This window comes from Cyclopterus lumpus, chromosome 24, assembly GCF_009769545.1.
Source record: "Cyclopterus lumpus isolate fCycLum1 chromosome 24, fCycLum1.pri, whole genome shotgun sequence".
Taxonomy (NCBI): Eukaryota; Metazoa; Chordata; class Actinopteri; order Perciformes; family Cyclopteridae; genus Cyclopterus; species Cyclopterus lumpus.
Genome location: NC_046989.1, coordinates 21,251,930 through 21,279,900, shown reverse-complemented (window position 1 = coordinate 21,279,900; position 27,971 = coordinate 21,251,930). Strand labels below are relative to the sequence as shown.

The following is a 27,971-nucleotide window of genomic DNA, read 5'->3' as shown; positions in this document are numbered from 1 at the left end:
GTTTTTATCATCGGTTATTAAATATCTTGTAAAGATTTTCCATACTTTGTGGCAAATAATCGACTCTTAAGTAAACAAATAAACCACTTTGTTACAAATAGATCTTTGTAAATGGGAAAGGTAACCTAGAGTGCCTGTATAATAGAGATGTCTGATGTAAAAACAGGAGTTGTGGAGGAAGGGAGGGTCTCCAGCTGTGGAGAACTCATGATACTATTATTTTCTTTTAAAAATAAAGTACAAGGTGTTCATTGTAAACTGCCTGTTTGAGTTCCACCCTCATAGTTGAGTTCTTTGGATTCTGATCGTAGAGTACAAAGCGTTGTTTATATTCTTGGTGTCTTCGCAGACGGGTCCGTGCTCATAGGGAGCCATTTATACCCAAAACGCCAGAGGGTGTACAAACAACATGAACTGTGAAAAATCAAAAAGACCACGAAGGATATGCCCAAAGACGATGGTGTAACTGGCAAAAAGCCATAAACCTCCAGAGCTCTTCTGGGAAGGACATCGTTGTGTGAATCAGGTTGGCTGACTGATATCTTCCGGTCCAACCCAATTTCCACAGAAAGTGAGCCTTCTGGATCTAAACTGAGCCCAGTTAATCAGAGCGCCACCTAGTGGGCCACAAAGGTACTGCCAAGTGGTTAGCTAAAAATAAAAATATCATCATTTGGTAATTTATGAAGCTAGTTATTTAAAAAAAAAATGTTATTATGGTCAAGAATTCACAAAAAAAACCACAAGAATCAAACAATCTACCACTCAGCTGCATGTTACAACATAAATAGTATTAGTAGTAGTAATAGTATCAGTAGTAATAGTATCAGTAGTAGTAATAGTAGCAGTAATAGTAATAGTAGCAGTAGTAGTAATAGTAGCAGTAGTAGTAATAGTATCAGTGGTAATAGTATCAGTGGAAATAGTAGCAGTAATAGTATCAGTCGTAGTAATAGTAGCAGTAATAGTAATAGTAGCAGTAGTAGTAATAGTAGCAGTAGTAATAGTATCAGTGGTAATAGTAGCAGTAGTAGTAATAGTATCAGTAGTAGTAATAGTAGCAGTAATAGTAATAGTAATAGTAGCAGTAGTAATAGTATCAGTGGTAATAGTAGCAGTAGTAATAGTATTAGTGGTAATAGTAACAGTAGTAGTAATAGTAGCAGTAGTAATAGTAACAGTAGTAATAGTATTAGTGGTAATAGTAGCAGTAGTAATAGTATTAGTGGTAATAGTAACAGTAGTAGTAATAGTAACAGTAGTAATAGCAGAAGTAGTAATAGTAAAAGTAGTAATAGTAGCAATAGTAACTGTAGTAATAGTAGCAGTAGTAATAGTAGCACTTGTAATAGTAACAGTAGTAGCAGTGGTAATAGTAACATTAGTAGTAGTAGTAGCAATAGTAATAGTAGCAGTGGTAATAGTATCAGTAGTAATAGTATCAGTGATAATAGTATCAGTAGTAATAATAGCAGTAATAGTATCAGTCGTAGTAATAGTATCAGTGGTAATAGTAGCAGTAGTAATAGTAGCAGTAATAGTAATAGTAACAGTAGTAATAGTATCAGTGGTAATAGTAGCAGTAGTAATAATAGCAGTGGTAATAGTAAGAGTAGTAATAGTAGCAGTAGTAATAGTATTAGTGGTAATAGTAGCAGTAGGAATATTAGCACTTAATAGTAATAGTAACAGTATTACTAGTAGCAATAGTAATAGTAGCAGTATTAATCGTAGCATAGTATCAGTAATAGTAGCAGTAGCAGTCGTAGTAATAGTAACAGTAGTAATAGTAACAGTGGTAATAAAAGTATCAGTAGTAATAGTATCAGTAATATGATCAGTAGCAGTCGTAGTAATAGTATCAGTAGTAATAGTAGAAGTAGTAATAGTATCAGTGGTAATAGTATCAGTAGTAATAGTAATAGTAATAGTATCAGTAGTAATAGTAGAAGTAGTAATAGTATCAGTGGTAATAGTATCAGTAGTAATAGTAATAGTAATAGTATCAGTAGTAATAGTAGCAGTAATAGTATCAGTCATAGTAATAGTATCAGTAGTAATAGTAATAGTAATAGTAGCAGTAGTAATAGTAGCAGTAGTAATAGTAGCAGTCGTAGTAATAGTAACAGTAGTAATAGTAGCAGTAGTAATAGTAGTATCAGTGGTAATAGTAGCAGTAATAGTAGCAGTGGTAATAGTAGCAGTAGTAATAGTAACAGTAGTAATAGTAACAGTAGTAATAGTAGCAGTAGTAGTAATAGTAGCAGTAGTAATAGTAGTATCAGTGGTAATAGTAGCAGTAGTAGTAATAGTAGCAGTAGTAGTAATAGTAGCAGTAGTAGTAATAGTAGCACTGGTGATAGTAGCAGTATATACTAGCTGCAAGGGGCAGATCTGGGTAGATGGTAAATGGACCTTCATGCTTGTTTACTTCCGACCACTCAAAGAGCTTTAACACCACTTGACATCATTCACCCATTCACACCCATTCATACACCGATAGGAGGGGCTACGGTTCCACCTGCACATCAGGACTAACTAACATTCACACAGTCAGACAACGTAGAACAGCTACAAGAGCAATTTGAGGTTAAGTGCCTTGCCCAAGAACACATGGACATGGCCAAGCGGAACAGGGGATCGAACCGCTGATTCTCTGATTGAAGGACGACCCTGCTCACCACTGAGCCACAGTCACCCACATGTCTGCTGAAGTCACGAATGTTAATGATTATTTGTTGTTAATGTTGGTTATGCGAGGCCTGGAATTCCTAGAAGTCCGCCTGCGAACCGTCGCACACAAGTGCTGCTTGTTGTTTCAGTAAATGTCATCTGGGGAACTAATCTATGAACCGCTTTTGGGCTTCAAAAAAAGAAACTACTCCAGAGTTCAAAGTGTGAAGAAAATTCATTCCGTCTCACTCGTGGAACATTCCACTTCAGTTAAAATAATCAAGAGTCCGACATTAAGAGACCTCCATTATTCAGGACTTTGACATCTGGATATGTACGTACCCATATCCGAGGACTTCTCCCCCCAGTCCCCAGACAGCGTTTTGGGCTTGGTGGGCAATAACGGCTCCAAGTCGGACTTTGGTCGTGCGGGAGGCCCCTCTCCATTGTGCCTGCAGATAAAGAGGGGAGATGAACTGACTGGACTCCCCAGAGTACCTTCATGCAGACAGAAACACGCAAGCAGATGCTGGCCATGACAACTCACTTGAGGTTCGGCGAGGGAGTGAGAGGCTTGTCCGGCCTCTTCGGGAGGAAACCTCCCGGCCTGCCTTTCCCGGGAGGGGGCACCGGCTTCTTGGGCGGGACCACTGGCGCCGCGGGCTTGGATGGTCTGTGATCTGGCACGGGCCTGTCAACTAAAAACAGAAAAAAGAGTTGATGTTCGTAAAACTGTGAATAATAAAGAGAAACAATGAGGCTGAGAGGAGACATTGTACACATATGGAGAACATCGTTGTGGAAGATTGAAACCGTCTAGATTTCACCTTCCTTCAATCAACTAGACCATGACGCACAGGAGACCGAGGCAAATCATTCAAGAGTTTCAAGAAGACCATTTGTTTTAGTGCAGGACAAATTGATGTTCGACAAGCTTATCTGCCTGTAAAGTTTGTCCTCAGGTTAACGCCTCGTCATCAGCACGGTTTCGTTGTTTTGAGCGAGGCGATCGTGAGTGTGTGCCTCTGCTCGACTCCGGGGAAGTGAAGAAGAGTTGGATTCTAGTCAGGCGTCCTCTGGTTCTGCTGAGTGAAGCCGATGCAGAAGGGTCTAAAGCTGCATTCTCTCTACTGACCACCAGGGGGCGACTCCTCTGGTTGTATAGAAGTCCATGCTTCATGTGGTAAAGCTGCATTCTCTCTTTTGACCACCAGGGGGCGACTCCTCTGGTTGTATAGAAGTCTATGCTTCATGTGTTAAAGCTGCATTCTCTCTCCTGACCACAAGGGGGCGACTCCTCTGGTTGTATAGAAGGCTATGCTTCATGTGTTAAAGCTTCATTTTCTCTCCTGACCACCAGGGGGAGACTCCTCTGGTTGTATAGAAGTATATGCTTCATGTGTTAAAGCTTCATTCTCTCTCCTGACCACCAGGGGGAGACTCCTCTGGTTGTATAGAAGTATATATAAATGACTCTACTTCTCTATTGATTTATTCCCTCAGTAAACATGAGTTTATGGTCTCAATCTCTAGTTTTAAGTCTTCAATACAGCATGATGTTCATTTAGTAAATGATGCTCCATGTAGTCACATAGACCAGTAAGAGGAATATGCTTTGTTCACGGATAGTGTTCTGTGCACTTTTTAGAGACTAATTAAAATGCCATAACATCCCAAAAGAAGAGAGGACAAGACCTAAAACTGATGCAAAGAAACGAACGTGCACTACCGTAAAAATCGTAATATCAGACAGACATAGCCTTGCAATCACTGTTTGACTGAATTGATTCATCACTTGCGCTCTGAAATCTGTTCATTCACTAAAACAAATACAAATACAGATTTCTGACGTGACACACCAGTAAACAAACAAAAATGTTCAGAATGACTTTACCACTTGGATGAACTCCTGACGAGGCCAGAACACATCTGTCTTTTTCTTTATTCAAGAGTTGATGCAGCTCAGTTCATTATTGTCACAACGCATCTATAACTGATTGTTATGCTCTAAATGCTTCATGATCACATTTGCATGTGAAAGTGGGGCCTAGCAGGGGCTGAAATGAGTGATGTTAACTGACATCCCCGAGGGTGCAAGTTGAACATTACGGGTAATAAGAATCACAAGCTGGCAATGAGGACTAGTGGCTAAAGGGTTAAACCATCAGGAGTCTCTCTGCTGTGAATATCAAATCAAATTAAAATATCCCTCAAGGTTGCTGAAAGTTCTTGACTGACGAAATTAAAGCTGAAAAAAGGAATTGTATGATGAGATATAATTAGTCAGTAACCACAACCTCACAATATTTGCCTTCTTTAATTTAATTGTCTTATTAAATGATCATATGAAAATTCAAAATCATTATTGTTTATAAACATGTCGACTTCTATCTTGCTGAGGACCCCATTGACATAATGCATTCCCGAGTCTCTAACCCTAACCCTGGACCTCAAAACCAGGTCTGAACCCTCAAACAAGCTTTCGAAGAAATGTCCTCACTTTCTAAAATGTCCCCACTCGGTTGGTTAAAAACAGGTTATGGTCCTCACTATGTACCGTATATAAGACCTCACACACAGCGCTCATTTCCTGTGCGCTGCGCAGTAAGAATGAAACTGTGTTGACAGCACAATCGTCTCCTTACAAAGAACGATTTGACGGAGCTCGCCACAACATGTGATGCGATTACATAACAACTGACCTCAAGGTGTTTGGTTAAATGCACTTATATTTATATCCATCCATACCAGATTAAGTTGAGTCAAGTAGAATTTTGCACTCATATTTATTGCAGCTTTTTGCTTTTTTTGTGTTGTTGGTATCTGCATTGATTTCATACGTTATATCCGTTATGACTACGTTGGTTTTATATTGGAAATGCCACAATAACATTATTCCAATTCTTTAGATAAAAAAAAATTTAATAAATAAAAAGAATCCGATCAAATAATTAAAGACAGTAAAAACACGGAAAAAGCTAGATAGCAAAAGACAAAGAACCAATGACGAGGAACAATTTGGCCTGTATTGTAAAGAGCATTACTGGAGTCACACGAAGCTAAAGCCATGGCGTGAAGCGCGGAGAGGAAGCGCGTGAACGCTACGGTGTCTTGAGTTAGGAGACGATTCCCACACTATGTAGACGTGGAGGAAAGAAAGAAAGAAACCAAATAGAGGGCTGACCGTGGTGGAAAGAATTATTTACTCAAGCATTGTATATTGCCTGTTGATGCTACATTGGATATACTAGACTGGACTAAATGAACCAACTGTTCATAAAGCCAGGACTCGTAGACCTCGTCACCGTGACCCGTTGGTTTATGGAGAAAGAGTTGGAAGCCTCGGCTTCGGCACTTTGAACTGTCGTCATCTTGGTTTTTGGCGGTCGCTGTGTTTTTGTTTTTTCAACAGGAAGTGATACGAGAAACGCAATCAATCACAATAAGCCCCGCCCTAAAGCATAGCCTACTTTATGTTTATGGTCTGTTTGACTCTAAATGAACGTCATGCTGTGTTGAAGAATACTTGAAACTAGAGATTGAACCATAAACTCATGTTTACAATGTTTACTGAGGGAATACATCAAGAGAAGTAGAGTCATTTATATAGACTTCTATACAACCAGAGGAGACGCCCCCTGGTGGTCAGGAGAGAGAATGCAGCTTTAACACGTGATCACACATTTACAATGCGTTAAAACTGGCACTCAAGTCTAAATTAGGAAATGATAGGCATAAATTCATAATGCTGAGAAACCTTGTAACAAAAGAACTACTAAAGGCTACTTTTTTAAATTAAAATCATTGATGAAGCAGGAGGTAATTCTAAAATGATATGGGATAATCTAAAGAAGTTAACAGACAAAGATAGCAGCAATTCAAGGAAGCAACTTAAAATTAAAGTGAACGGGGGCCTTACACAAGATGAAGTTGTAATTTGTACAACTTTTAATTCATACTTAAACAACTCAGTGGAGGCTTTAATTCAAAGCTCCAGTATTGGTAAACTTGATCCTATACCAGTTAATGAAGATCAGCCATGCTTCTCTATTCAAGATGTCACTGAATCTACTGTCACCAGAGTTCTAGGCTCACTCAAGAACTCAAGGGCCAAAGATGTTTATGGAATTGACAATATTTTTCTAAAGAAACACAAAGGCACACTCGCTCACCCAATCACAAACATTGTGAATAACTCTCTCAGGCAATGTGTGTTCCCAAAAGGATGGAAATCAGCCATAGTAACGCCCATTTTTAAGTCAGGAGATTCAACCGATGTCTCCAATTATCGGCCGATCAGCATTCTTCCTGCTGTTTCCAAAATTGCTGAGAAATGTGTTGCAGAGCAACTTACTAAACATCTCAACAGCTCTCCATATCAGCTCCATTCTATGCAGTTTGGTTACAGGGCCAATCATTCGACTGAAACAGCCAACTGCTTCCTCTTAGAGAAAGTGAAACTTAAAATGGATAAAGGGGGGGGGGGGTAGTAGCAGTACCCCAGGGTTCTATTTTGGGACCCCTTTTATTCAGTTTATACATTAATGATTTGCCGGACGTCTGCGATGGGTGTGATATTCAAATGTATGCTGACACTACAGTGATGTATGTGCATGCAAAGAACAAAGAACAAGCTGCACTCAAACTCACGTCCACAATGACTAATGTCACTAAATGGCTTGCAAATTCCTGCCTTCATCTGAATGTTAAAAAGACTGTTTGTATGTTCTTCACAAAGAGGGCTTGCAAAGTGTCACCGGAGCCAGACGTTTATGTTGCTGGTGAGAGGCTACAGGTAGTGTCAGATTTTAAATATTTAGGTATTTTTATTGATTCTAATCTCTCTTTTAAAAAACAGGTAAACCATGTGACAAAAGTCTTGAAATTTAATCTCATGAATTTTAGACATATAAGACACTGTTTAACCATGCGGGCTGCAAAATTGTATTTTAATGCAACGATTGTCCCCCATCTGACCTACTGCTTAACAAGCTGGGCACAAGCCAACAGCACAACATTAAAATCTATTCACATTCTCCATAAGCAAGCCATAAAAATACCAGCCACCATCACTGCAATATCCTGAGTTGGGAGAACATCATTAAATTCACTGATGTGTGTCTGGTTTTTAACATTTTAAATGGTATGGCTCCGCCCCCACTTAGTGAATTTGTTAAACAAAGCAGTCAAAGCAGCAGACTCACTAGATCTGCTACAAGAGGTGATTGTGTCATTTCATATAGGTCAAGCTTGTTTAGCAAATGTACATTCTCAGTGAAGGCAGGTCACTCGATGCTCTGCCACCACACATACGTGCACACAACACGTACAACACGTTCAAGCATAACCTGAAGGAATGGCTTGTTGCCAATCAGGTGTGCAGTCATTGATGTGCTGTCTGTCCTGATGCTTGTTTCGCCTATATGTGCATTTGTTTTTTATGTGTATGTTGTATTGTAGCTGGGTTTGTTCTGCCTGATGCATGCTGCAGCCCGTTATGTCTCTGGTCTATTGATGTACTCTATTGTTGTATTGTTGTACCCTTTCTTTTTGCTGTGTATTGGTTGGTATGAATTTTATTTCCATTTTATTTTGAGATTTTGTTATTTTATGCTGCCTTACAAACATCTGGCCAGGGACAGCAGATGGAAATTAGCCTCTCTGGCTAGCTCTGGCTCACTTACAGTCCTACTGTTGATTAGTGTGCATTGTCCCTGCAAAATAAATAGTTACATTTAAAAATTTAAAAAAAGAAGTATACAACCAGAGTCGTCGCCCCCTGGTGGTCAGTAGAGTGAATGCATGAAGCATATACTTCTATTCAGAATCAGCGGTTGCTTTCTGATATAAAATAGTTTGAGCTAACTTCATTGATGAACTGGTATTGACAATCAATTAGTCACAAGGGACACGGTTCTACCAAACCACTACCTCCTCCACCACCGGGTAACAAGTCACAGGGGAGGACGGTACAGTTGGATTAAAAAGGAAATAAGCTCCTGGTCAAGTGTTCCACCATCAGGTCACGAGCGCTGGAGGAAGAGCGTGTTCTTGTTTTAAATTTAAAAAGATCAAAGCTGTTAATGTGCAGTGCAAAGGTCCGAACGCCGTTGAGGAAACGAGAGAACAGAACCGTTGAAGAACGAAAAAGAGTGAAGACGACAGTCCTACCTCGGTCCTCGGGCCTGACGGGGTGAGGCTTCTTGTCGGCGCTGGGAACCTCCGGCCTGGGAGCTAGAAATAAAAAAAAACATGGTCCAGTCTGATCCAACCCGACTGATTCAAGACTCACGACTCTCACCACACACACACACACACACACACACACACTACCAGGCACTGTGATAGTTACATACACACACACACACACACACACACACTCTACAAGGCACTGTGATACAGTACACAAACACACACACACGCACTCTACCAGGCACTGTGATAGTTACATACACACACACACACACTCTACAAGGCACTGTGATACAGTACACAAACACACACACACGCACTCTACCAGGCACTGTGATAGTTACATACACACACACACACACACTCTACAAGGCACTGTGATACAGTACACACACACACTACCAGGCACTGTGATAGTTACATATACACACACAGACACACACACACACACACACACACTACAAGGCACTGTGATACAGTACACACACACACACACACACACACACACACACTCTACCAGGCACTGTGATAGTTACATACACACACACACACACACACACACACACACACACACACACACTCTACCCGGCACTGTGATACAGTTACATACATACACACACACACACACACACTCTACCCGGCACTGTGATACAGTACACACACACACACACACAGTATGCATCTCTCTCTGGCCCACACTGTACTGTGCATGTATGGCTGCGTGCACTCACACAATCATAGATTCAGAGACGCACACCACAATGCAGCGGTGGGGAGGTTGTGAATGCTAACGCTCGCGCTCAGACTTCCTGTGCAGACAGGAAAGCGATGAAGCGTGGATTCTGCACACTGCAGACCTCGGTGGCGATAAGGAGCGCCGTGCTGCTACAAGGCCAGAGGCTCTGTTTATTTTGCTTCTAAGACACTTCTTCTTGTCTTCTTCTAGATTTCTCCTCAACAACAGCTACCATTAGATAAAGCCTCATTTGCATATGTAAACATCACATTTCAGAACACTTGTAATAAAAAGACAATTGTCTTGGTGTCAGTAACCAACTGGGAAAGATTCATGGTGATATATCTATTAGTTAACATTTGGACCCTTTTCAGGTTTTTACATAGGGCTTCATTCACATATTATTCATAGCCTGATTTGTAGAACATTTAATTCCCAAAAACACAAAGACATTTTTTTAATTTGTCTAATGGCTGTTGACAAAATGTTCTAGAGATAAAAAGATATGGTAAAAAAATTCCCTTAGTTAAAAACCTTTGACTCAACAAAATGATTTGGCAATGATGGCAATGATGTCAACAAAATGAAGATGTTTTTAACCAGGCGTTATCCAATGTTCAGATGTATGTTCTGGAAAGTTGAACATATCCATTTCCTGCTTGGTCTCTTTCTGTGAAGGAGAAGTCTTCGTTGACCTCCACATACGTACGTTCTCCCTTCTCCTGGTAAACCGCCCGCATGCACAATGTTTACATTTCCCCCGCTTCATGTATCCTTTCTATTCCGACACTGGCCTTCAGATTGGACATCTGGTTACTATAACAACCCATTTGAATGTTTAGCACTCCACTACCTCCTCAAACCAACACAGCACTGCTGAGCGGACGTGATGAAACACACATGTTGATGCCATCAGTAACAACGTGTCACGGTGCTCAAACCTTTCCATTTCATTTAATTGTGTTGTTGTAATACTTGTTTCTGCCACAAGAGGCTGAGGTGCAACACACTACTCCATGTTCTAATCAGGACTAAAGCGAGAGTTTTAGATTTCTCCATGGACTCTAAACACAAGGTCTTGTGTTAGCAGCTAAATGTGACGTCACCGTCACGTCTTTTTTTTGGTTAAACGTGTGTTTACATTGGCTCTAAACTGCCATTGGCTGCTTTTTGGTCCCATTCAGAATGTGGTATAATGGTGCAATTCAGACACTTGTGGCTGAAATGAGAATTACAACAACAAACACCTTTTTTCAACCTGCGAGAAAATAATTTCAATGGGACTCAGTACTTGATCAAGTACCGAGTCCTGGCCTGGTGGTTGGATCCTGTTGGGGCTCTGCACTCTGAAGCAGAATAAAAAAGGTCCACGCAGTCAGTGTCAAGTGAGCTTTTGCTGGAGAACCGCTGCACTAATCAAGTCGCACCATTTTCTCTCACTCCCCAGTGAGCTGGTGAGGTGTTACTTACCTATGCTCTTTGACGGTGGAGGTGGCTTCTTCGGCTTCTGACAGGAAGAGGGGGTGAGGGAGAAAGAGAAAGAAATATAAAAAAGAGGTCACAGTGACTCACATCTGTTCTCTCAATTGCAGAAATAAAAAGCCGGAGGGACAAATAATTAATGGTTGGAGAGTTCAACATTATTTCTACGAATACAACAAAGGGGCATATCATATCATGTACTGTAAGGCCTTGGGCTGTTGACTTCCCAGCCTGTAATACCACAGCTTTGCTGTTTGAGTACTCAATAATAACAATGTGGAGTCAGGCACCATGGCAGCAGCAGCTTAAGAGGGGAAGAGTCTCCACTTCAAGAGCTGGATCAGATTCCTCCAGAGCGTTGGCTGCTTTTTGCTTCGTGGTCTTTTCTCGTTTGTGGTCTTTTCTCGTTTGTGGTCTTTTCTCGTTTGTGGTCTTTTCTTGTCGCTCTTTATGCTATGTGCATTTTGTCGTCGAAAAAGATGCTGAAACGCCGAGAGGACGGAGATGGTTTTCGTTTTGAAAAGGAAAACGTGTTTGTGTGGATGGAGCCTCAGTCAGCATGTGCATCTAGCGGGGGTGTCAAAGTGAGGACGTGCACTTATTTCCATTGCGTTATCAAATCTCGGCACAGCCCTCCGACGCGGTCCATCACAGGAGGAGGGCTGGAGCAGACGTGTACTTGGTATGATTCCTATTCGAAGGACCGAAGCCACTTTGTTGTCGGCTTGTAATTACACGTCTGAGCGTAACCACGGGCGGCGTTCCCCAAAGCTCGGGGCTCTTCTGCTCCACCTCGACAGGTTTTCAGACGCGGGTTTACACGACTGCATTACTGGGGACTGTGGTCCCGTACGACGAGCCCCTTCAAACGGTAAAGGCCACGAACCGGGCCAGACTATCGGGACGCAGTCATGGACTCCTCTCAAATCTAAAAAGCCATGACCGGACTTTCTGTAACTTTTTTTTTTATCATCATCATTCAAATTTCCACAACCAATGTGATTCATTTATTCAATAAGACTGCATTCAAAATGTTACTTCAGTTAAAGTATTAGCATCAAAATATACTTGCCGTACCAAAGGTAAAAGTATACTCTTTATTTGTATATATTGTGGCATCACCAGGGGACAGGTAGTGGAGGGGCGCTACATCCCCACTCAGGATCAGCGGCCACCCCGCAAAATGGCCGCCATGGATGACACTACATCTCCCAGACTGCCTCACCACTCACCCAGCTGCAGGTGCTTAAGACACCTAATTGAGGCTGGGAAGCCTCATAAAGGAGAGTGTGGAGCACACATGGAGGAGAGGAGGAGCTGGACAAGCAGGACAGAAAAGGACGGCCCCGGACCACGAGGAGGAGGAGGAGGATCCCGTAACCTGGACTTTGATTTGTTACGTTTTTTTGTTTAAGTAAATACTTTCTCCTCCGGGACGCTTTATGTTTATTTATGGGCTCTTTTTGATTTTGGTTTAAATGAATCTCCTGAGTTGCCTTTGGCAGGGAACAATAAACCTTCAGTTTAAACCTTCTGATTGGGCCTGTTTTTCACACTCTCTTGCACTGCCAGGCGGCCCTAGGGACAGCCCGTGACACGACTATCTATATATATATAATTTAGGTTAAAGACTGCTACATTCTGGGTGAGCTGCAGAGGTCGGATGGCCCTAGCAGGTAGACCTTCCAAGAGGGACTTCCAGTAGTCTAGGCGTCATCACTTTGACACCCCCGAGAGTCCGAGGTCCACCTGCTCAGGTCTCACAAAATCCTCTGTGTCCAACTTGTACGAATGTTCTCATCCAAGCCAAAGCCATTGAGAACTGATTCTCATGCTGATGGATTCATTCTTCTTGAGGCCGGTTATGTATTTGGGGTATTTCACGGCTGTACTTGAAAACTTTGAACAAACCAAAGAGTGACCATCTTTAATGATATGTGCAGATGTTTCTTTTAAAGAGACACCAGAAGTGGATGATGCGGTCCGGTGGTCGTTGTGATGCTCATGGTAACTGAGGCGCCGTCCACATAAATAAAAACCATCTCCGACAGACAGATGTGGGTAGACAGACCTTTTGTCAAAGGAATCACCATCCGCTAAGAGTTAAACTTCAAAACGTCTCCAGCGTCCCTTTCAGGGGAACCGATCGCTGCCGGCTTACCTCTTCTGAGTCCTGCTTGGAAGACGATCTCACCGAGCCTCTCGACGTGGGCATCTGAAACACGGACACAAGTAAATCAAGCCATCTGTGTGTGGAACACACTGTATGTACACAGCCTCTCTGCAGCTACTTGTTAGCTGGTGTCCGTATCAAGCCTGCAACCCGGTTTTTAAAAGACTTGTAGTGGAAAGCCGGCTCATTGCAGCCACTAATACTGATACAACCTGATGCCTCACACACATATCTGCACTAGTTTAGTGTAGCAAAGGTTGCGCGTTATTGTTGTTTTAAAAAGATATGCAGTGTACAAAACAGTAAAACTCTTATTGCCAAATATTTGAACTTAGTTTTTCACAGGTTACACTTTATTGTTATTATCATTACAAGATATTCATATATATATATATATGTATATATATATATATATATACATATATATATATATATGTATATATATATATATACATATATATACATATATATATATACAAACACATATATATATACATATACATACATACATATATACATATATATATATACACACACACATATATATATACATATACATACATACATACACACACACACACACACACACACATACATATATCTATATATATATATATATATATATATATATATATATACATGGCCTTTCAAGGGTTACATTCTAAAAATGACTGTGACAGGCACATCACAACTTCACACTTCATTTAAATGCTTTTTTTGGTACAACCAACAGGCCAAAACCCAAATATGATCCTAAAATTAAAGAAAAACAGCAAATCCTCACATTTGAGAAGCTTGAACTTTAGAATGTGTTCAGTAGTTTTGCTTTAAAAACAATAACAACAACAAACTTTCTTTCTCTGAGCTCACCTCTTTCTCTGCTTCAGACACCAGGTCTACAAAGTTGTCCGGGAAGACGCCATCTCTGCCCCCGATCTCCCCTCGCCACCAGCCGGGCTCTCCTGTGTCCTGTCACAGATCCAAAATTAAATGTTTTAAAAAAAAGTTACTTTCTCTCCAACAGGCCTTCTATTGCTTTACGTTGCACAAGAGGCAGATTCTAAAGAAAATACATGAAACTTCACAAAGCACTGTTCAAAAGTCACTCTGTAGAAAAAAGACCAACACTTCTCTTCTGTCTCCACTAGATGGTGGTAGCGTTCTACTCCAGTGTCAGTGGGGCAGCCACCTCTCCTCACAACCCAGAGTCAGGTCATCATACCTCCACATGAGGTCATAGGCAGCTGAAGGAGCCACCTCTCCTCACAACCCAGAGTCAGGTCATCATACCTCCACATGAGGTCATAGGCAGCTGAAGGAGCCACCTCTCCTCACAACCCAGAGTCAGGTCATCATACCTCCACATGAGGTCATAGGCAGCTGGGCCCATTCTTTCAGTGGAAACATAATGTGGGCTCAACACCCGCGCGTCGTCCTCTTAGGGTTTACATTTTATTTCTGATGTCTCCACGCTTCCACCCGCAACCCTACGTTTACCGTCACGTTGCTATGAATTGTGGGTAATTTCCTTAAAGCCTTGAGGCACTCACAGTGGGACAGAACTGATGCGTTTCACATGACTTATAAACGCCTCGACAAATATGACAGAAGACATGCAGTGCTGCATCGATGAGTTGTAACACTGGTTTGTTTGTGTTTACTACTTTCAAAAGGGGTTTGTTTTAGAATAATGCTTTTTATGATTCAATTCAATTTAGTTTCTTTTGTAGAGCCCAAAATCACAATTTTCCTCAGAGGGCTTTACAATCTGTACACATACGACATCCCTGACCTTTGACCTCACATCGGATCAGGAAAAACTCCCCAAAAATAACCTTTGACAGGGAAAAAAGTGAAGAAACCTTCAGGAGAGCAACAGAGGAGGATCCCTCTCCCTGGATGGACAGATGAATAGATGTCATGTGACCAGATGAACAGAGTTACATAAACACATTACATGAATATGACAATGTATGAATAATTAGTAGTAGGCATGGACCACGATCCATGTAAACAGATGATCAGCGCCTTCATCTTCTGTTCATTTATAAAATCTGAAATGATCCATCTAACTCAAGGGTGGCCGATTTAGGAACCTCAGGCCGACCGCTGCCCATCTCTTTAAAGGAACCGCGTGGATCAACTTTTTTTTTACTAGAATATGGCTCGAGCCTGTTTCTAATAAATTGCACTGCATGTGCATTGGACTTTTTTTAGATTTTTAGCTTGAACTCTAGATGTCGCTGCCATCGAGGAAAGTGTTCACCCCAGTTGATTGGGCAGGTGGCACGGTTGAACCCCAATAGCTGGAATAAACCCCCCCAAGCAGTGAGGTTTTCCTTTAACACACTTCATGCATGAAGCAGTTAGCACTTACCTTGCTAAGGATGTGGAGGATATCGCCCTCCTTGAAAGTCAGCTCGTCCTCATTAGTCGCCTCGAAAGCAAACTTGACCTTACAGTACTCTTTTGCTGAGGAGAAAAAGAAATAATGGGGTCTCAGCAAAGATTTGTGGACCGAAAGCACACAAGGTTACGAAACGGAGCGTATTAGATGAACACAAACACACGAGGTTTACATCAATACAGTCTGAATACGGGACGTTTCCTCATATCCAAACTACGCATTGGAGCGTTTAACTAATGACAGATGCTAAGAAGGCTAACAGAGCTAGCACGCCCACGTTAGAAGTAAACAGGACCAAGAGAACCAACTCACCCCCACCCCCCAACAAGGAACCGGTGACAGTAAATACACTCCTCCACATGTCAAAGCATCCTCTGCAGGACTTTCACGGTGCTTTACCTTTGGCTTTGCCGTCTCCGTCTGCTCTCTGCGAGTCTGTCATGTTGGGATGGGCGGGCTTTGCAGCGGATGGTAATGATGGGATTGGCTAAAATGAAGCAAACCATACAGATGGAAATGATGAGTGGATGTCTGAACACCGGGAGTGGAGTCACGTGACTCCGTGACGTTGAGTGTAAATGTGTGTGTGTGTGTGTGTGTGAAAAATGCTGTTAATTATTTCTTTTTTTTGGGGGGGGGGCTTAATGGGGCGGGTCCAGCAGAATCCTTTTCTGGTGAGTCCACGTCGTATGTACACTCCCTTGTCCTACCGTGTGGTCAAATAACTGAGGGGCATTTACGGTCTTATGTTATATCGTAGAACAAAAACGTGAAAATATCTAACGCTTATGTGGACAATTTTTTCAGGACATCTGAACAAATAGATTTTTAAAAATCCATAGACTTTGAGAACTTGGAACCAGAAATACAAAATAAATGACTAAATTCCTGAGGATGTATATGAACTGTGTCTGTAGCTTAACCTACGTGGGAAAAAACTTTTTATGTATTCAAGACTGTTGTCTTGAATACATAAATGTACACCACAGGGAAGCTACAGTATACATAATACTGGACGCGTCCTTTTACGATGGAATACATGCAAAGAAGAACTACAGAAAGACAGCAAACCGTGAAACACAGAAGGCTTCCACCTTAAAGTCTGACTTTACAGCTCGGAAGTAATGATTAGTCACAGGATAGTAACACATTTTAAAAAAACTACATGGAAATGAAAGCAGAGTATCAACCTGCTAAAAGTAACAAGACTTTTCAGATAAACAGAAAAAGTCAAGACCAGGATGCTTTGTGTGGCACCGCAGGAGGATTGAGGCCAAATGGAGGTCGCTTTGGGGGGTGAGAGCGCCATGCGAGGAGCAGAGCAAGCCGTGTTAGTGGTGAAGGAAAGCGTCGAGAGGAGCGAGAGCAAGGGAAGAGCGTCAGAGCGGAGCTTCGTGCTGAACGAGCAGCGAGCCGGTGTTATTATTTGCCACGGATAGTTATATGGAGGTACGTCTCCACAGTAGCAACAGTACGGAAGCAGAGCAACGTACCGCTGTGGAGGTATTCCACACACCTAACAGGATCTATATCAGTTTAGGTGTACAGTGTGTTGTATCACTGCATGGCCTTGCTGTCAGACTGAAGTCCACCTGCCCATCTTTGTGATCCTCATTGCCTCAATTGAAAACAAAATATGACTTATTACATTTTACTTTGAAGGAACACAGAGGGCCGCGGTGAACCCGTGACTGTGACAAACGGCTCACTGATAAAAACACTTTTCACACGTCTAGGGATTAGACAAAGGAGGACAATGCGTTTTTAGAAGTCCTAAAAATGTATAAGAGTAAATATTTTGTAGCCAAATCAAATAGTTTACAGGATATTAAACTTTTGGTTCTTTACAATGCATTTAATACTTGACTTGTTTCTTTACAGGACTTTTATAAAGGCAATAAAGTAGTCTATGAATATGAGTTTACAGATAATTACAATCCCTCCTCGGCATTGTGGAGGTTGGTTTATGCCATCTTTGCCGGTTACACCGACAGTCCGTGAGCATATCTATAGTTTATTGATTAGGCTTATATAGATTATATATATGTTCTGGCTTTGGCCTCAGCTGCCTGGAGGCAAACGTAAGCGTTCTAGCTGTTCGACAGCACGGTAAACCGGTGCACATATTCTAAACATAGCATCAACTTGAACTGAAGCTCCATCTACATGCAAACTATCCCTTTAACATCAACACCATTGATCCCAATATATCTTCCTTGTATTTATAATGTTGAGATTGCATAAACACAACAAACACAATCCAAAGTGTTTTGTTCCTGTAGTTACCTCTACACTGTGTGTGGCCGTGTGAGGGGTATTACCCACTGAACACGTGCCGACGGCAGCGAAGCAAGTGTACTCACAACAAACAGGTCACATGACTCTGGGTGTGTTCCTCCAGTGCAGGCGGCAAACAGCCAAGTCAAACAAATAAAATAATAAATAACAAATAAAAAACGCACTCGCGCATGTGACGTGCCGACGTGGGGGAAAGGTAGTAGCACTGAGGCGGGAGGAGGCTGAGATTGGATTTACATTAGGTATTCTCATGCATTCTGCATGCGCATACGATTACGGAGTTTATACGAATTATATTAACTGATTGCGATCATGCTGAACTCAGTGATTTCAAGAATAATCATTAAATACAAAACTAAAAATAATAATAAATGGAGATGCCTCATACAATTGAAGTGATATCTTCCTACATATCTTATTTCAAAGTAATTGAAGCGTTTAAAAAAAAGGAAAAAGAAAAACACATACATGTGTTATTTAGTAGTGGACGTTTTTCAGGAGATTTATCGTCCCTTTGTCCAAATTGTACTCTTATTAGATAACATTCTAACAAAGTTTAAAAAAGGATATTCAGCTGCAACACATTTCTTTTCCATGATGGTCGATGCCACTGGATGAGCGGCTTGTTTTCAGTCACACCGGTGAGTTGGCACCATGTTGCACGTTATGCTGCATGTTCCGCGGCCGCGGCCCACTTACTCTCTCCTTCCTCTCCTCCGTTTCGGGGCTCGGCAGCCGGACCTTTAGCTTGACCGACCCTTCCCGGAAAATGTCTCCGAAGCCGACGCCTCGGACCTTCTTGGGCTGAGCGATGACTGCGTTCCCTGAGGCGGGCTGCGGGGACGCGGGGGGGGCGCCGGCGCCTTCCATTCCACTTCCATCTGCGGGGGAGAGACACGCCGGTGGTTGGGGATTACCGTAATCACATTTTTACCGCTCTGCCTTTAATTTCGTTTAAAAAACGGCTGCTACAAACACCTTAAACAGCCAAAGAGGCCGCCGGCGTCTCGGTTTAAACGTGACCCCGCCCGTGGTTGCTCGTCGTGATGGCAGCTGTTCAAAGTAAGACCGTAACATGCAGGTGTCCTTGTAACAGCCTTCAATCCGTGTCAGATACATCTTCTCATCTTTGTGTAGTATCCAACATTAAGTTACGATCGTTGTCACTATCGCCGTGACGTCACCCATTGGTTTGTGGACTGACGTTTAGAAGCCTTGAGTTTGGTGATTTGGCCGTTGTCATCTTGGCTTTTCGCACAAATGTTACCATATTTGGATTGAGGGTCTTGAAGCGGTAGAAACCTGTCAATCACAGTAAGCCCGCCCTAAAGCCGCTTTATGGTCTGTTTGACTCTAAATGACCATAATTTACTAAATGAACATCATTCTGTATTGAAGAAGACTTGAAACTAGAGATTGAGACCAAAAACTAATGTTTACAATGTTTACTGAGGGAATAAATCAAGAGAAGTAGAGTCATTTATATAGACTTCTATACAACCAGAGGAGTCGCCCCCTGGTGGTCAGGAGAGAGAATGCAGCTTTAACACATGAAGCATAGACTTCTATACAACCAGAGGAGTCGCCCCCTGGTGGTCAGTAGAGAGAATGCAGCTTTAACACCCCCATCAGAACCGGTGGTTGCCGCCTGTCAACTACAAGCAATTGCAGATGCATTTGTCTGAAAGTTGCCAGTTAACACAGTCACGTGTTAAACTGAACCACAGGATCTCTGTAGAACTTAAGACCCCCGTTGAAATATCAATTCTGAACATCGAACATGCTGGTTATGGTTTTAAATTCAGTGTTTACAGCTTGCCAACTTGGATCTGTGGGACAGGATGCATGATCGGTCTTGGAAAATACACGTTACTCCCCTTTCAGCCACCAGAAAATGCTAGAATCCTGTTTGTGTAGAAACCAGTTACATTACACCATTCTTAAATATATGAATGACAATATTCATTCATAAAAACGTAATATCTACACCAACACATGAGGAGATGAAAAGCAGATGCACGTTGGGGAACATCTATCCCATTTGACACGACGTAACATGTCCTCGCATTGTTGCATATGCGAAGACATTCTCTCACACACACACACACACCTACAACAGCTCTTATGTGGCAGACAGAAGGCTTAGAACTCCCTGAACATTCAGCCTTGTTCAGGCTCGTTTCAGCTGCTGTGACACCTGAACGGCACTGCACTTCATTCTGCTGACAACGAATGAATGGCCATAATGCAAAGAGAGCATCATGGGGGGTTAGAGGAAATGCTCTGCAGGAACAATTCTCCAATATGTTCTCCCATGAAACGGTAACGTTTGTTTTCCTTGTTGGACTCCCTGTCCTCTGGGTGAATTACAAGTTTACTTCGTGTCTTGTCTGCGTATTTTACCGAACCGGTTCAGATTGGAAACCGTCAATGAGAGCACTTTTTTCCCATTACATTTATTTAAAATGATCAAAGAGCCCGCTCGTCTGCCGTTCCCCCCGTCCTACCGGTCTCGTCTGCAGCCGCGTCGTTGGCGTCTCCGTCCTCTCCCGTGGCGTCCAGCTCTTTGACAAAGTTGGAGGGAAACAGTCCCGACTTGCCGTTGAAGTTGCCGTTCCACCAGCCCTCCTCAACCTGCACGGGGAAGACATGAGGAGATGTAAACAACCCAATATCGCAATTTGGTTTTTCTGGACTTGAAAATGTAGCCAGGATTCACCCCTCTCTACAAGGTAGTTAGGGGTTCACAGATCAAGTCGTAGACATCCAGAACTCTTCAGACTCTTCTTATGTGTGACCCGACGGTAAGGTAACATGATTGTTTCTCATCAGGACTGTCTACCCTCCTCACTGCAAGGCGTCACTACAGCGAGTCGTAGCGCCACGTCAGTACTCGTCTTGTTTACATCGGCTTCCCCGTGAGATCACGTGAGGCGCTGCGCTGCTGCTTCTGGAGCAATAATCTTAATTATAGCCTGTGGTCCGCCATTTTTTCCTTCTCAGATCATGTAGCATTTGCACTAAAGAACAGCTGTGAACATTCTCTTCATGAGCGTGATGAAACCCTGATTCCTCTCCGACTTGATTAACTCGTGTGGCTTTAAGGCAGATCAACGGTTCACATAGGGTGCACATAGATATATGATCGACACATCAATGATAACGTTATTATTAATGAAAAAACTACACCAACAACCATGCAAAGCAAATAATACAACATTTAAGAAAAAAAAACTGAAATGTTTTGCATTTGTTGCAATTAGTAGTATAAATTGACAGGTTAAAGACCAACTTGTACATTGTAGAAGGCACATATGATGCGTTTAATGTTGGTCACACACACACACATCTCACTGCTGCTGCAGTCTCTTACCTGTTCTGACTTGCCAGTGCTACGAATGAACCCGTTAACAGCCGCTCTTCACTGGTTACATAGATTTAGTGCTTGTAATATTACCTTTAACCATCGGGTCTCAAATTACAAACCAAATACTGAACTCCCTGCTGTGTTGTTTATCCTAAACACAAAAAGACCCATGTGGATAATCCAGGAAATGACTCCCCCCTCCTGCTTTACAATAGAACTTATTCTGAAGCCCACCACGTTGATGCACGCATTTAGAAAGTACCTCTTCGATGACGTCTACGATGTCTCCGATCTTCAGCTCCAGCTCGTCCTCGTTCTGCGGCTGATAGTCAAACAGGACCTTGCACTGTCTCCTCTTGGGCTCTTAAGGAGGAAAAAATAACAAAAAAAATGCACCAGTTAGTCAACCGACCTGTTGTGAGCTTGGCTCTGTGTGTGTGTGTGTTTGTGTATGTATGCACGCGAGGGGTGGGGCGGCGTGAGAGCCGGGATGAGTGAAACTGTAAGCAAGGTGTAAATCCAGCGAGTGGGAGAACAAGACAATCATCTGGGACTCCCCCCCCAGGGTGATCCCGTGGCAGACACACCCTGCTGAACAAGCAGAGCTGCACACAGGGAAATGAAACAAGCAGAGAAGAAGCGGCACAAAGCTGGACCCCACATGTGAGTCCCCTGATGGACCGATGGGGGGTCGGTCACTGCCAAGCAGGTTCTGTCGAATGTCATGACAACCAGGGGAAATCTTGTGATGCACACTTCTTCTGTGCCCAAACAACAGATAGCGGAGATGCAATGGATCACAAAACTCAGTTTGAATCAAATCAGCAGGAATAAAGAAAAAGAAGATGCCGATATCTGATCAGCCAATGAGGAGCGTTATTGTTGTTTTGGTACAGCAGCAGGTTTACAAGGTAAAGACTTGTTTTTCACCTCTGAACCAACAAAATCATTTCAACCGCTTTGAAGTCGGTGTAAACCTTAAAAACAAAAAAACATCAGAATTTCTATTTAGTTATAGTCAGTTATAGTTGGTTATTTGCATAAAAAACTAACAATTCAAATGATTAAAAAAGAATCACTATTTGTCTTCTTAAAATCATCTCGTCATTAGGGGTTTCAGTGATTAGTATTAGTGGTAGAATGTAACGTTTCAAGTGTTACAAGCTGCTTAGAGCTGGCGGTCTCCTGATATATTGACCCGTATTCATACCCATCACGGATCAACTACCACGCCACGTTATCTTGATGCGAGCACGGGGCCCAGTGCAGTGGGGAGACTTTGCTCCTCTGAGCGTGACAAAAAATCTCTATCTGTCTGCAATACCGCTCTTGGCCTCTACGCCACTCGGCGCTCTCACACTTGCCAGACAAAGGGCTGAAACATTCAGACAACACTGATGACAAAGACGTTCAAAAACAACAGAACGTTTTATGTTTATGTTTCTGTCAGACAATGTTCCCAAGCAGCTGCATTCAGGGTCCAGCTGAGCTCGGCGTGCATAGTCTTGTTCTCAACTACATTTAAGTTCCCTGTTATATGTATTTGCAAAAAACGTAGGCACATTTTTCTTTTTTCAAAATTACCAAAATTACCGAGCCAAAATTCCCGTGGAAACCTTCCAGAAATTTACCGGAAACTTTCCGCCCCTTTGCAACCCTAGCGGTGACACAAAATGGCATTCCTAACGCCAACTACTGACATGCTTTCAAGCCAACAAAGAGCGGAGCGTCTTACTCTTGGAAGCGGCTGGTGGTTGAGGCAGGAAGCCGCCGGTCGGGATGCCGATGGTGCTCATCCTCTGGACCAGGTTGGCCACGTTCCCTGCACTCTTCTCCCTCCTCAGAGGCTGGGAGGCCTCTTCTTTTGGCTCACTCTTGGTTTCCTTGACCTCTTTGGATTCCTTCTTCACTTCCTGCAAAAACAAAATAATAATAAGTGAGAAGCTCTCCGTTTCAGCGCGTCGTTATTGCAGCAGCATGCTTTAATTTTTTTTTAATGCATCATAGCAAAACAAAACTGCAATTAGTATTAATATCTAAAAGTTATATTTTTGTTCTGATCCGTGATGAAATTCGAACCGGAACCTTTATTAATCGTTGCACCACGAGCATCAACATGGAACACAATAGAAGTGAACGGTTGAAGTGTAATGGTGTGCCTGGTGGGACGCATCAACAAAGTCATCTTCTCAAGAGAACGTCTTCGTTTTCCTAAACCACAGGACGTAAACTTCACTTCACAACCCACAATCCTAAAGCCCAGAGAACCCATCAGGGAGGTGACCATACGCACTCGGCACACTGTAAAAAAGAACCCCAGTAGATCTCATTGTTCCTCTTGGGACTGCAGCCAAAACACACACGGAATGTTTTCCAGACCACTTCCACTCCTGGATGTGGTCTGGAAAACATTCCCATGCACCGCAAAGAAACCACACAAAGCATCTCCAGCCGCCATCCAGGAGAATGCACAAGCAGCGAGATAGCAGCGATGTGTATCACACGGCACAAAGTCCACGGCGCGCCTTCGCTGAACCGTGTCAGGGGCACGCAGGGGGACACTGGTGCATCGAGTGTGTGTGTGTGTGTGTGTGTGTGTGTGTGTGGGCTACGTGGTGATAGCAGTTCTCACCATGGAGTCGTATGTATTTAACACTTGTCAATTCATTCAGAACGGGGAGCTGCAGACCAAGAGTATAATAAGTATAAGTATGAGTATAGTAAGATAATAACAAGTAGAATAAGGAAATGACTTAAAATGCCCATCCTTACCAAAACACACACGACCATATTTGCAGGGAACAAAGTCTCAAACGGTCCTCACCTGCTTTCACAGCAGCTTATGACTTTATTTGTGGTCCAGTATTTCTTTCCAATTATTTATGTATTTGCACTTACTTTGTCTAATTGGATTCTACTTTATTTCATTGTATTAAAATGCCATTCTAATGTCTTCGAACATAAAGAAGGCTGCGTAGTGAAGATATTGTGACGGCTCTGGTAGTGTGCAGTAAAATTAGTGTTATGTACGCAGAAGTTTACAGTATTGCCAAATTTTAAGATACCTGGAAAACTAAGATAAACACAATAGAGACAGCTTTTGTTTGAGCTGGTTTCTAACTATTCTAAAATAGGCGAGGTAGCTCGCCGTGCTCGGGTAAACACAGCAGTGCAGAGGAGAGACAGAACCCATTGAAATATTGCTTTCATATAATATTTACGCTCGTTGAACAGGTGTATTGATAAAGCATTGGCTTTTTTAATTTGTATTGCACGTACAGTCACGGTGGAAGTTGGAGGAGCAGAAGAGAAGCTGCAGCGTAAATTACACCACAACCAGAAAAGTACCGATAAGGTGTTCAAGAACTCAGCTCTGTTTCCTACCGGGTTTCCATAGCCATCCTGGAGAGTGTCCCTTTGGACCCTGGGTGCTAAGCAAACTAACAGTTCGTAAAGAAGTCTTCACAGCAACAAACCTGCATTTTCAAGAGCGCCTGCGACTAAAAGCAGGAACCCAAACTTGTACTTGGGCTCGCAAAAATGAAGTCAAATCAGAAACTATTCTTTGAAGCTCCATGCATCCTGTTCTTTAAGGATTTGGACTCCATATGGACCATCAAGAAGGGATTGGTCTGGTGCATCAGCCATTAAGAATAAGAAGCGTCACACTGGGAGCTCAGGAGCAGCAATTAAGTGTGTGTGTGTGTGACTGAAGTCCAGCTGTGTGTGTGTGTGTGTGTGTGTGTGTGTGTGTGTGTGTGTGTGTGTGCAGACATGAGGAAAAGCATCAGAATAGAGCACTGCAGGAATGAGTCCAAAAGCCAGGAAATGAGTCAGCAATTTGTGAACTTCCGGCTCCCTCGTCCCAACACTAGCTTAAGAGACTGCGTTCTACGATATTAAATACAACCAGTAGATACTCCTACTAATAACTAGTCTAGTAGTGTAGTTTTTTTTTTTTTACTCCACGCAATTGCATTCACCCTTCAAAAATAAAAGAGAGCAAAAATGTGCTGTTCACTTGTGAAGATTATCTCGCTGAACAAAAACGTTCAGCGAGATAATAAAATTTCTGTGATGCCAACTTTCCCGGTTGGCCTCTTAGAATACGTCGTCCCTGCAGCGCTGTACCAGAGCACATCACAGTAAGACCCATCAACTGCAGAGGTAGAAACAGACTCATTAACGTAGAAGTCTACACACACTGCTTACAGCAGGGCTGTTTATTAGATACACATTAAATATGGAGATCATCTCCTCTTCCGACATACTCGGAAAAACAAAAAGGACCTTTTGTTTTGTCCGTGACAAGTGCGGCGGGTCTCGTGGCTGAAGGGGCCAACGCCATTCCAAGAAAAACACTGACGGGGCGACGCCGACGGCTGAGAGTCTGGAGTGTTCTAGGACTTGGACCTGAAGATCTCCAGCGTGGCAGTGGAACAGGCCGTTTAGAATCGGGAGTGGATGATCCCTATACCAGACCTGGACAACATGTTTTTGGGAGTTTTTTAGTGCAGTACCACTAGACGTGAATAGCTGTCTGCACAATGAATGGGTCTACATTATGCATACATCATGTCATAGATACGGTCTACTTTCTGATATACAGTCTAGACCAGTGTTTTGCAACCTTTTTTCAGTGATTTTGCCCGTGTGAAATAACCAGTTTAAAGCATTTTTGGTTAAAAGAAAAATGTATACACAGCGCTGCGCTGTCTGATTTAATATAGTTTTTTCCGCAACCAATACATGTAAGTTACCATATTTGGAATGCGGAGGCACCGTATACGACTGGTAGCTGCAACAATCTGTCAATCACAGTAGGTTTTATGGTCTGTTTGACTCTAAATAAGCATAATTTATTAAATGAACATCACGCTGTATTAAAGAAGACTTGAAACTAGAGATTGAGACCATAAACTCATGTTGACATGAGGTAATACATCATACTTCGCTTGGCTTCTGCCAATCGGCTTGTAGCTCCTTCACTTCGAGCTAAACACTCTACGAAGTCACGACTGTTTGCTGTGCTGGCTCCTCATTGGTGGAACGAGCTCCCCATTGACATCAGGACAGGAAGTCTCTACAGACTAAAAACACATCTTTTTCGACTATACCTTGAATAGGGAAGGTAGTGCCGTAGTAGCACTTAAATGTCTCTTACTGATACACTTTGTAGTTTAACACTTTAGTAGCACTTAAATGTCTCTTACTGATAGTACTCTGTAGTTTAACTTTATTGAAGAAATTGTACTTGCTTGATTCTTGTTGTTCTGAGTTTGGACTCATGGTTTAATGCACTTATTGTAAGTCGCTTTGGATAAAAGCGTCAGCTAAATGACATGAAATGTAAAAGTCAGACTTCTATACAAACTGCGATTGGTTGATACTTGTCACATAACATGTGCAACATGCACCCCTCATTAAGTAGTACATAATCGTATATGATGTAGTTAGCTCCACCTTTATAAGGGATGAACCCAATAAGATACATTATTCTGAAATGGCTCATCCTGCAGAATGAGTATACTTTCACTTTTGGTACTTAAAGTATATTTTCATACCAATACTTCTGTACATTTTACTTTAAGCTAATATTTTGAATGCCTGCCTTTCTGAACCAAACTGCGTACCGGTGCAGTGAAAATGCACCAGGCGTGGGTGCATTTCCTATAAAATAAAAAAACCATCCAGTTCCTATCAACATTTCCTGTTGATACTAGTTCCACGACTTAAGAGCATGATTGTGAGACAATAATAGTCACACTGGGAAACATCACACAAACCTGAAAACCTAAACCCTGAGACATGAATCACACAGACACTTCTACCCTCCTGACAGTCTTCCATTGATTACAGTCATTTTAAGGAACTAGGCACACGTTCATTTCAATTAGTTACCGCAATGAAGCGCTCTCCTTACCATCTCCTCCCCAGACATGTTTCATGTTCCTCCACCCGGTAGCTACAACGCCGTAAAAAAAATAAATAATAAAAGGTAGCAGGAAGACAGATGACGTCTCGGCCATCGGCAGAGTTGTCCGGGGCAAAGTTCAGCGGGCCAGTAGGCTGTTTAGAGGATTAACCATCCAGCTCAGTGACTGGGCCAGGCCGTTGAGCAGATTACCTGTCTCACTACGAAGGGTTAGGGTGGGTCCAAAGAAAAAAGTCAAGCGAGAAGATAAGCCAACTGTACAGCAGTGACTCATTGAGTAGACACCTTGCCCAGAAAACACAGATGAGGAGCGCTGCTGCTGAGCATTGAGAGGGGACACGATTGGTTACTACTGGTTGTAACACAACAACTATTAAGCTATAACTAACTCTTTATCCTTCTGAATCCCCCAAAACCGGACCACAGCATTGAGAAGCATGTTTTCTTTAAACAATCAAGAGTATCGTGTGTGACAAACGCTTCCGTCAGAAGATGAAAAACAACCGAAACAAAGCTTAGAAATTTAAATATTTCATCAAAAACATTTAATTCTACACGTGTCACCTTTTGCTTAAAGCAGATTGTGTAAAAAACATTAAATTCCAAGCTCCTCCGCGCTACGAGGAAGCCATGAAGGTTTAGACTGAGACCAAAAGTCATGCAACAAAAATTCAGTAAATATATATATATATATATATATATATATAT

The 27,971-nt window shown here is 42.3% G+C and overlaps 1 protein-coding gene across 5 annotated transcripts in view; it reads right to left on the bottom strand.

The window, feature by feature from the left end:
• The window catches only part of cd2ap (CD2-associated protein), a 57,017-nt gene that overhangs the window by 7,902 nt on the left and 21,144 nt on the right, over nucleotides 1-27,971 (bottom strand). For all 5 annotated transcript variants that reach the window (XM_034526956.1, XM_034526960.1, XM_034526957.1 and 2 more), the window contains 12 exons: nucleotides 23,064-23,241; nucleotides 21,591-21,691; nucleotides 20,469-20,595; nucleotides 18,661-18,842; nucleotides 16,063-16,150; nucleotides 15,634-15,728; nucleotides 14,127-14,225; nucleotides 13,245-13,298; nucleotides 11,072-11,108; nucleotides 8,845-8,907; nucleotides 3,221-3,371; nucleotides 3,016-3,125 (listed from right to left, as the gene is read on the bottom strand). In XM_034526956.1, the coding sequence (XP_034382847.1) occupies nucleotides 3,016-3,125; nucleotides 3,221-3,371; nucleotides 8,845-8,907; nucleotides 11,072-11,108; nucleotides 13,245-13,298; nucleotides 14,127-14,225; nucleotides 15,634-15,728; nucleotides 16,063-16,150; nucleotides 18,661-18,842; nucleotides 20,469-20,595; nucleotides 21,591-21,691; nucleotides 23,064-23,241 (1,285 nt within the window). The remainder of the gene's footprint in view (nucleotides 1-3,015; nucleotides 3,126-3,220; nucleotides 3,372-8,844; nucleotides 8,908-11,071; nucleotides 11,109-13,244; nucleotides 13,299-14,126; nucleotides 14,226-15,633; nucleotides 15,729-16,062; nucleotides 16,151-18,660; nucleotides 18,843-20,468; nucleotides 20,596-21,590; nucleotides 21,692-23,063; nucleotides 23,242-27,971) is intronic.